This window comes from Anastrepha obliqua, chromosome 1, assembly GCF_027943255.1.
Source record: "Anastrepha obliqua isolate idAnaObli1 chromosome 1, idAnaObli1_1.0, whole genome shotgun sequence".
In the NCBI taxonomy this organism is placed as follows: domain Eukaryota; kingdom Metazoa; phylum Arthropoda; class Insecta; order Diptera; family Tephritidae; genus Anastrepha; species Anastrepha obliqua.
The window spans coordinates 106678748-106689842 of record NC_072892.1 but is presented as its reverse complement, the minus strand read 5'-3'; the positions used below and the strand labels follow the sequence as shown (position 1 = coordinate 106689842).

General features: G+C 41.6%; 1 protein-coding gene across 1 annotated transcript in view; it reads left to right on the top strand.

The window, feature by feature from the left end:
• Positions 1-350: 350 nt before the first annotated feature.
• Positions 351-11095, top strand: part of LOC129236409 (protein phosphatase 1 regulatory subunit 12B) — a 52286-nt gene continuing 41541 nt past the window's right edge. Inside the window, exons 1-3 of the mRNA XM_054870788.1 lie at positions 351-447; positions 1648-1963; positions 2082-5054. Coding sequence (XP_054726763.1) covers positions 366-447; positions 1648-1963; positions 2082-5054 — 3371 coding nt within the window. The 5' untranslated portion in view covers positions 351-365. The remainder of the gene's footprint in view (positions 448-1647; positions 1964-2081; positions 5055-11095) is intronic.

The following is an 11095-nucleotide window of genomic DNA, read 5'->3' as shown; positions in this document are numbered from 1 at the left end:
CTATGTACGAGTATGTGTATTTATGTATAACTCACTTTCTTTAACGTTTATTTCTTTTTCTCTTCTCTTCCATGTAATCTCATACCAACTTGGGAAATCTTAAAACGAACTTATTTTCACTCCGTGCCAACCAATTTTATTAACGCGTGTGTGCGATGAATTCTTACACAATGCAGCCCGAACGCATTCGTCAACGTGACAGTCGCAACAAAAACGCACTACACTATTGTGCTGCACAGAACGCTCACACGCGTGAACTCGTGGCGGCGGCCAGCATCGCCGTCGCAGCTCCAGATTTGCTGGAGTCTGCCGACGAGGATGGCTTTACGCCGCTTCACTTGGCTGTTATTCAGGGCAACTTGGCAATGGTCAATTTGCTGCTGGCGAATAAAGCCGACGTGAATGCGGTCGATAACGAGGGCCATTCTGTGGTGCATTGGGCGACGGGTAAGTACCAACAATCGCTAATGGATACGTCAATGAACTGGCGATGACATTTTACACCATCACACTATTCGGCTGTGTGAGACTGAAAAAATTTTACACTGCACGCATTAACCCAGCAAACCAAATAGGTAGCGTTAAGAAATTAAATTAAAGAAATTAAAGTCTTTAAAGACCTCATTCAGGGAGAGCTCCTCAAAAGCGGTACCTATCGAATAAATGTTGAAGGTAAATATTTCCTTTAGCAAATATATTGCATTTTCAGAAGATGAATCAGATATTAACGTAATTACAATTTTAGAAAATTCTCTGTTCTGGCGACATTAACCGCTTAAAAATAAAAGGAGTCCTCTAATAGTGTTGTCTTTATGATCTAAGCTTAGTGCTTTTTTTAATAAAATGAAAGAAAAAGTTAGCACTTCTTAGGGCGTTACTGCAATCAGCAAGGCGATGCGCTAAATTTTTATTTAATTCTCCTCTTTCTTAAAAGTTGTGGTACAGAAATAAAATAGTAGTTCTACGTCACTGAATAAAAATCAGGTAAAATAATTTTTCAGTAGAAGTAAATCTCAACTACAGTCGATTTCTGCTTAGAAGTAACCTGTTTTATAAATGTTGAATTGACGCGGTTTTGGCTTAGTTGAACAAAGCGAGCCAGTCGTTTCTTGCTCGCGATCTCCACCTTATCTTTCTAAGGCAGAGAGATACTTCCAAAGCTGGAGCTTTTGCATCCATATTTCGTTATCCTCTGTCTATGTCGCCATTAAACTGATTCCAACATCTGCGATATGAGCTATCAACAACTGGCAAAGGTACAGAACTCTTGGCCGAATCTTTCCTTCGAACATTCCGAGTACTCTTTCATCGGATTTTGTTAGTGTGGTTGGTTCTTTCTTTTTTTGGGTAATTTTGAATTCGAGATGCCAGCAATACTGCTTTTTAAAACTTGTGTTTGGTACTTTATGAGTCTAGAAACAGTCCACTAGAAAAATTTCTGCATTTCTGCTTGAGTCTCGTATCATTTATAAATACTTAAAATACTCCTCAAGAATACGAAAGCTTCGAAGAAGCAATCAATAATATTTTATTTCACGGCCCTTATGGTTTGCTGGGGAAGCACACGCACTCGCAAACGAACATAATTGAACATGCTTACACATACATACATACATACAGTAGACACATTCCTTTCTATCGTTACAGTTTGCGGTGAAATAGAGGCTTTACGTTCGGTGTTGGCAGCTGGTGCGAATATCGCGATTTCTGACTTGAATGGTGGTACGCCGCTTCATTACGCAGCGCAGATGTGTGGCGCCAGTGTTGACAGCAAAATGGGTCAGGCTAATGCCACTAAGCTGGCATTTGAGATACTCGGCATTCTGCTAACACACCCGCATTCCAGCGTTGATGTGCAGGACAAGGATGGACGCCAGCCATTACTGTGGGCTGCTTCGGCGGGGTCAGCGAAGGCTGTCGTTGCATTGGTAAAGGCTGGAGCACGTGTGGAAAGCGCCGATAAGTAGGTTGCTACTTTAAAATTTTAAATGTATTAAATGTGTATGAATATATACTAGCCAATATCGCTTTGCTCAAAATTTAGTGCAACTAATATTGTGTTTACGCTTACCTTCTGTTAGAGATGGGTTGACGGCGCTGCATTGTGCGGCTTCGCGCGGTCATACCGAGTGCATCGATACGCTGATTAGTCTGTGTGGTGCACCCACTGATCTGATTGATTCGAACGGCTGTACGGCGCTGCATTATGCGGTGACATTGGGACATGCGGATGCGACGGCACGTTTATTGGATTTAGATGCGGATCCGAATCGGCAGGATCGAAAGGGGCGCACACCGGCACATTGTGGCTGTTCGAAAGGACAATTCGAAACGGTTAAAATGCTAAAGGAGCGCGGCGCTAATCTGTGGTTGCGAAATGCTAAGGGTGATCTACCTGTGCACGAAGCCAGCTCATCGGGAAGGAGAGAGCTCGTCGAGTGGCTGTTGGAGCAGCGACCCAAACAAGTCAACACTACAAGCAATGACGGGCGTAGTCTTCTACACATTGCCGCTCTCAATGACTACACTGATGTGTGCAAAACTTTGTTGGACTACGGCGGAGACATCAACGCCATATACCGAAATAGTAAAGGTATTGTGTTTACGCCACTTGATTGTGCTTTGCAAAAAGGTCACCGATCTACTGCCAAATTTCTACAGTCACATGGCGGTTTGCCCTCTAGTAAGCTCCGTTTGGCGGCACGCAGGTCTAATCCTTTTCAGGAAGTTAGCACTGATATGGTGCGTCCGTTGCGATATGTGGAAAAAGAAGAGCTACATGACTTGCAAAACTCTAAGAAGTATGTCGTGTACTTGAAACACTCGGATTCGGATTGTGCTGGCGGGGAAGGCGATAGTAATTGTAGCTGTCATGAAAGAACATACCGCAGAGAACAGAAGTTTGCACATACCTGCCGTCGGCACCAGCGCAGCAGGCGACAAGCACGCAGACGCACCAGCAGCTGTGGAGAGCCAAAAGACAGTCAAGGACACGGTAGCGATGAAGTTGATATATGTCGTTCTAAGAGCAATATCGAGATAAGGCGTCGAAAGTCACGTGAACGCTATGCGAGTTCAAGCGAATGGGATGACAAAGGTGAAGGAAACCATGATGACGATGAAGACTCTTGCGAAAATTGCTGTTATCATAAACGCCAAAAACAGCGGGTCATACGTAGAAAGTCAATATCACGGCGTCGGTCTAAAGAGGGAGGTGATCGCAGCAGCGAGAAAGAATCATCACCGGAGAAACGTAGAGTAAGAGAGGTGGAGGTAGAGCGGGAGAAAGAGGAAAACATACAAGAGCCAACATCTAAACCGAAAGATGGCAAGGAAAAGGATGCAGGAAGGGTTAGTCGCCAACAATCTGCAACTACGCGTGCAGCAACAACTATACTTGGCGACGCAGGAAAGGAAGCAACTTTTATCAAGTCTTCGGAGAACTTCAATGCAAATATGCAATCGCAATCTATGGAACTAACGGATGAGGAAGAGAAGCCGGCCGCTGAATTGGTAACCACAAAAGTCGATGTGCATCATGAAGAGGATGCAGCTAACCTGCAGCAGGAAGAGGAGACTGAGGAGAAACCACAAGACGATAAGGTAACGGACGACGAGAAAGATTTAAGCGTACTGGCAGATGAGATGAGAAAAGAAGTCGACCAGGTAGTGAAAATAGCTGCCCTTGCACTAGAAAGCGATACGCAGAATGCTGGAAATGGAAATGGTGAGAAATATGAGAACAGTGAAAAGCCAGAAGATGAAGAGGACAAACAGTTAGTAGCACAAGCGGAGGCTGCTGTCAGAACAGATACTGCAAAAACTGATGCACCTACACCACAACTCGAAGTGACGGAAGTAACTAAAACCGTACCCAGTGTAATGGAAACTCCAGCAACGCCAATACCAACACCATTGCCAAGTCCCACACCAGTAGCAGCTGATGAGGCAGCTGCTTCGACTGTTCCCTCCACTATGCTCGCACAATCTGTGGAATCACATGCTTCCACAACTGAAGTGGAACCGGTTGAATCGTCAACCATTCCTACTAGTACCGCTGTGTCGGCTACAGATGCTACAAATGTTGCAACTGCCGCTCAAGCATCGGCGGATGCACGCGCAGATGGCGGAGCTGACGTCGTAAAAAATACAATTCCAAGTACAACGGCAACCGAAACAGCATTAGTAACTGACCACACTGCACTTCCATCCGACTCTACTTCCGAACAACCACAACCACAGCCCCAGCCACAAACGCAAGCACAAAAACCGCGAGAACAAGAAACTCGGCGTTCGTTTACACTATTGCCATCGGATTCAGCTGAAGATGATGCAACCGAAGAAGTAGCGCGCAAATCAAGCTTCCAAATTTTGAAAAGCGATGATTCCGCAGGAGAAGGGCTGAGCGGTGGCGCTAACGGTCACCATAAAGATCACGAATTTAGCGACACTCAGATTTTTAAAATAGTTTCTGAGCCACAAACGCATTTGGGAAAGCCATTCCACGAACTGGAAGCAAGTTCAGCTGAAGACGAGCATAGACTTGCAGGTGCCGACTATGAGCACGAAGATCACATGGATGACGAAGACGATAAGGAGGAGTTTAGTAAGAGCGCAGCTGACATTCGCAATCGTCATGGTGTGGGTGGTATTGAGGGCCCTTTACCCGCTAGTGCTGTACTCGGCGTCTACGACTACAGCAATGGACGTAAGCGTCGCCTAAAGAAGCGGATCAAGAGTGGACCGAAAACGCGCAGCAGTTGGAAAAGCAAAACCGATGACGAGGGTGGAAATGTGCAACAGACTGGCAGCTATGCACATGCCACACAATCAAGCAAAGATCAGGACTCGGGTTTCGAGCCAAGTCCACGCGCAATGAAGAGCAAGATACCGACACCGAGAAATGTGTACACTGCACATGTGCCACGTCGCCACATCTACGCCACGCTCGATGGACGGTCGTGCAGCAGCCGACTTGAGGGACGAAAGCCGGGCGATCGGGGTGCATGCGATATGACAGCGGTAACGCGGTCCATTCAACGCAATATCAGGAGGTAAGTGAAATAAACGATTGCTCAAGCACATAAACAAAATAATACAAGGTGTTGTTGTTATTATGTTTTGGTGGCTATAAAAATTTAATTTAAACCAAATTAAATGATTCAAGGAATGTCTTCATTTCGGTGGCAGAGTTTGCCGTTCATACCAAGCATCTTTTAATTGAGCTCTCACATTGACGCTTGGAGTCATTGGCAGCGGCGGCAATAACTTTCGTTACATTTGCCTAATTTATGAGCTGACGTAATTTTTTGCGCAGCTTGGTTGGCTGTGTTTTTGCATACAAAATTCCACCAGCATTCCTTCAAGGTATAAAACCGTCTGTGAGCTTTTCAATCGGCACCTGGTCTTCTGGTTCTATCTGCCTTGTAATTACGGATACTTGTTTGTGTATATACTATATTGTATTGTGTGCATGTATGTGTATTAGGTCGACCATATTATATTTATAATCGAGTCTGCATCTTCACTTCTTTCATCTTTCTCTGCAACATCACTTAAACGACGCTCCCGGATGCCATCTTTACGGCTGTGTTTAAGATTTATTTAGAATTTTAGAGTGGCTGCTGTCCACAGGCGCAATGTTTACATACACTCCCATTGACACTTATACACACACACACTGCTTCCATTATATTGTTAAAAAATCCTCCTTGGCTTGGCCAGTTTTTTTAGTTTGGTGCTTCCGGCTACATTTAGTGAGCAGGCGCCTGCAAATATGTACTTGGCTTCTTAATGGCGCCACACTACCAGCACAGCCGTCCGTCCACAATGGTAGAGATTAAATTTTTTTAAGTAAATTTAGTTAAAATTAAATGACCTGCCACCATTTCTCATTTTTGATTCTCAATTTTTATTAACCTTAGTACTCTGCTTGTTGACGAGTGGGCGGACGGACGGCTGCCTGCCCGTGGTTTTACTGTCTTTGGAAGCTGTTGATTGTTAGGTGAGAATTTTAGTATCTTTTAATGTGGTTAAGTGCAATCAAAGCGCTATTCATGGCATTTTTAATGGTATTTTCTCCGAGGCTCGTGCACTTTGCATGAATTTCGTTTAAAGAGGGAGAGGAATTTTTTATGGTGCGCAAGTCAAGTCAAAGCGGAAAGCAAGCCATATATGGAATGACAGCAAAACAATGTACACAGAAGGAGGCTGAGAAAATGAGATTTAAAATTTTGCATATAGTAAAATATTTTCAACAGCTTGAAATGATAAAAATTTATAAGCTTGGAATTAAATTTTCGAAAGCTGTCGAAGGTATTACTTTCGTTTTTTCACTTTTCATTTTTTTCTACCTGGAACACTAAATGTTGTGTCGAGTTAAAAAATATGCAAAAAACTGCTCAATATTTATTTAGGTGGTAGCTATCAAAAGAAAAATAATAAAAGGGTTTTCCAATAAGAGGTGTTATTCCCGTAAAAGATCAATGGTTTCGTTGCTTGTGTGGCACGTAGCGCCGTCTTGTCGAAAATAAACTTTGTGCAAATCAATACCATCCTATTCCGGCCATAAAAAAATCGTTAAACATCTCTCGATAGCGCATTCACCGTAACTGTTGCTCCATCCTCCTTTTCGAAAATGTAAGGTCCAATGACTCCGCCGGACCACAAACCGCACCAAACAGTCACACGTTGAGGATAGAGAGGCTTTTCAACAATAACTCTTGGATTTTCTGAGCCCCAGAGCCGACAATTTTGCTTACTGACGAAGACACCGAGGTGAAAATGGGCCGCATCACTCAAGATGATTTTTCGATGGAATTCCGGATCCTTTACATGCATTTCAACGACCCAATCAGCAAAGACACGACGTTGTTGATGATCGGTCGGCTTGAGTTCTTGTGTTAACTGGACTTTATAAGCCTTAAGACCCAAATCTTTATGCAAAATACAGTGTAATGACGTTTGTGGAAAGCCTAGTTCCACAGAACGATGAGGAATGGGCAAACCTGGGCTTTCTTCAATACTTTCGGCTACAACAGCAATATTTTCGGCAGTTCTTGAGTGACGTGCACGGATTTTATTCTTCACATCACTAACTTGTCCCAACAGCTCGAATTTTTTCACCAATTTCTATATTGCGGTCCGATAAGATGCTTCACGATGACCCAAAAATGTTCGAGTTTTACGAGTTTTTACATTTTTATAGTGAATTTTAATAATTTGAGTGCGCTTAGTGCATCGATCCATATTTATCAATGGCGTAGTTTTTACTTGTCAGATATGAAAAAATGACAGCTTCAAAAGTGACATCTACCGAAATCGCGGGCTATTCAAAATAACATCTGTTATTGGAAAACCCTTTAGTAAAGCAGATTGTTCCATCTAGCATTTGAAAAATAATTTTTAATGCATTTTCTTATTACCCGGGTGGCTCTTCCGGCTAGGTTGTTTAACGACGGACCAGGATTTCTTGCTTGAACAAAACACTGAAAAATATTAATATCGCAACACAAACATTTCCTAGATTTCAAACCTGCGCTCCATAGCATACACTGCTGAAAAATCTCTGAAGTTTTCGCAGAACTAGGCATAAGCAGTAGGACCAATTTGGTTATGGCCACCCTGACAATTAGTACCGGAAAAATAATAGCCCAGTAGTCCATCTCCCTTCCCCTTGACATTTCATGTGGAGTCAAACAAGGCGACTCTCTCTCTCTCTCCACAACCATTTTCAACTTGAGAATGCAATTGGAGATGAGGTAAAATTTAGCAATCTCTTTAACCGCCCAAGGCTTAGAATTGCATATGCCGATGACATCGCGGCAAATGAAAAATAAAACTTTTACTCATCGAAAAATGTGCTGCCACCGTAGGACCTAAAAGAAATGCAGAAAAAAATATCTGAGGATTTCACTCTTATAAGCTTTAAGACCCAAATCTTTATCTATTACAGTGTAATGACGTTTGAACGACGAGGAATGGGCAAACCTGGGCTTTCTTCAACACTTTCGGCTACAACAGCATTATTTTCGGCTGTTCGTGAGCGACGTGCACGGATTTTATTCTTCACATCACTAACTTGTCCCAACAGCTCGAATTTTTTCACCAATTTCTATATTGCGGTCCGACAAGATGCTTCACGATGACCCAAAAATGTTCGAGTTTTACGAGTTTTAACATTTTTATAGTGAATTTTAATAATTTGAGTGCGTTGTTTAAGCGTGCATCGATCCATTTTTATCAATGGCGTAGTTTCTACTTGTCAGGTATCAAAAAGTGGCAGCTTCAAAAGTGACATCTACCTGTTATTGGAAAACCCTTTAGTAAAGCAGATTGTTCCATCTAGCATTTGGAAAATAAATTTTAATGCATTTTCTTATTACCCGGGTGGCTCTTCCGGCTAGGTTGTTTAACGACGGGCCAGGATTTCTTGCTTAAACAAAACACTGAAAAATATTAATATCGCAACACAAACATTTCCTAGATTTCAAACCTGCGCTCCATAGCATACACTGCTGAAAAATCTCTGAAATTTTCGCAGAACTAGGCATAAGCAGTAGGACCAATTTGGTTATGGCCACCCTGACAATTACTACCGGAAAAATAATAGCCCAGCAGTCCATCTCCCTGCCCCTTGACATTTCATGTGGAGTCAAACAAGGCGACTCTCTCTCTCCACAACCATTTTCAACTTAGAATGCAATTGGAGATGAGGTAAAATTTAGCAATCTCTTTAACCGCCCAAGGCTTAGAATTGCATATGCCGATGACATCGCGGTAATCGCGCGAAATGAAAAATAAAACTTTTACTCATCGAAAAATGTGCTGCGACCGTAGGACCCAAAATAAATGCAGAAAAAAATATCTGAGGATTTCACTCATGCTGGTGAGAAAAAAACAGAAGACATGATAATTGGCACTTACCGCTTCGAGGGCGTACAATCATTCAAGAATCTAGGCGTCACTATATTAAACGACAATAGCTCATACAACACAATATAAAGCAGGATGAGGCCAAACTATTACCATCTAAACTTCTTACGAGAGATTGCAAATTACGTCTCCTCTAAAGAGTATTCGAGGAAAAAGTGCTGCGAAGGGGTTTTGGTCCGCTACGACTTTAAACTGGTATCTACCGGATACGCTAAAGTGAAAAATGTATGCAACTAAGTAACGGCGAGGGCATCGTGAAATATGTCAAGTCCAAAAGATTGCGATGGTTGGGTTATATTACGCGCACGCGAGCTAACCTTCCCCAGAAATCAATCGTGTCATACAACCCCATAGTGCCTAAAGCACGAAGACGTCCAAGTTTGACGTCCCATGGTTTGAACAAGTGTTTATGGTCCTGAAAACACTGGGTGTTAGAAAATGGAGAACTGTTACCGAGAGATCGAGAATCATGAAAACGAAGCTAAATCTCAGTCCAAGCTGTAAAGTTGCCCGATTATGATGATTTTTTTATTACAAAGTGTCATTAAACACGAACCGCATTTTCATTTAAACGAAACTCATGTTTGGCTTACAGTAGCCCATTCCACCAAATCAATTTTCCGATATGTATCGTGAGTCTTGTCATCTATCTTATTAACGATTTTATATTTGAACTTCTGAATCGTTTCGGAATTCGTGACGAAACATTTACCCTGAATGGATTGCCACAGAAAATATTCTTATGAAGTCAAATAGCAGCTTCTGGTGGCCAACTGATATTCGATTTTCGATATTCGATTCCAATATTTATTTCCCAACTTTGGTGAATCGAAAAGCTATCATTTTGCCATTTGCTAAACAATAAATTTGATTTCTGGCGCATCACACAGGTTATTTAGTTTTGTAAAAAAAATAAAAATATTACAAATTCCAAACCCGATACAGACACTTTGCATTATTAGATCACCAAGAAAGTTCGTGAGTTGGTTTCCTGTAAGTTCCATGTATGATATGACCGAGGCGAATTTTAAGGTGATTTTTCATGCAATATAATTGTGGATATTCCCCTGTCTACCTGTGGTTTGCTTTTATATAAATGTACCTCGAAGTAACTCATCGATCGGTGGCCAAAATATCAACATACAAAGTTGCTGAGCACTTTTGGCCTCTGGTGGCTTGTCTTCTAGGGCTATCAAAGCCATAGCCACAGTAGGAGGGATTTGAAACGGTTCTGAGTCTTAGATTTTTATTTTGTAATGACATTGGTTGAAATCATTCAATTAAAGCAGCCAAAATTTATCGGCGTAAACAAAACTGATCATGATAACAGGTATCCTGTCCCATCGTTACAAAGCCAAGTCACATATGCTCGTGTTGAGAGAGTTTGGAAATAAGGTTTGAATGGATCCACTATGTACTCCAAAGTTTGGACCTTATACCCTTATGATATCTCTTTTTTATTCACTGTAACACTCTCTTAATTAAATAAAGGTGAGCCAGTTTTTGCGCAGAAGTGGTACACTGTTGTAATTCTTCATCAGTGTAAAGGCTTTACTCGACAAATCTGATATGTTCATCAAAATTGCGGATATTCGGTTTAAATGGTTAGGCCAGCGGCGCAAAAAATAGCATATTTTAGAAGTGAAAGAATGAATATTTATGTAATTTAATACTTTTCAAAGTAATATAAAAAATGGCGTTTGCATGAAGTTTTTGCGATTATGTATTTCTGTTTTTGAAAAGCGCGCGGTGGAATCAATGAGGCCAGCAAATTTTAATTTATTTTTTTTTTTTTTCGATTATACATGTGAATAGCATTATAGGTGAGAAAAACGTTTTCTGTAAATCGATTTTTAGAAAAATTGCGTTTATGAAAAAAAACGTGAATTAATTAACAACAAAAAAAAACAGCACAAAAAATTAATTGGCGGAAAATTGCTTATGCAGTGAATCAGTAAATTTAAAGCCCGATTTATCCAGCAGAGCTGACCAACCGAAAGGCTGAAAGGGAGCGAAGCATCCGTACGTGGCAGGAGGAGTGAAAGAATTCTAGGAATAATGAACGATGGACATATCGATTGATTCCGAATATCTCGAAATGGATAAACCGAAAACATGGACAAGATATACTTTTACCTGTGCCAAGTACTTGATTTAAGCA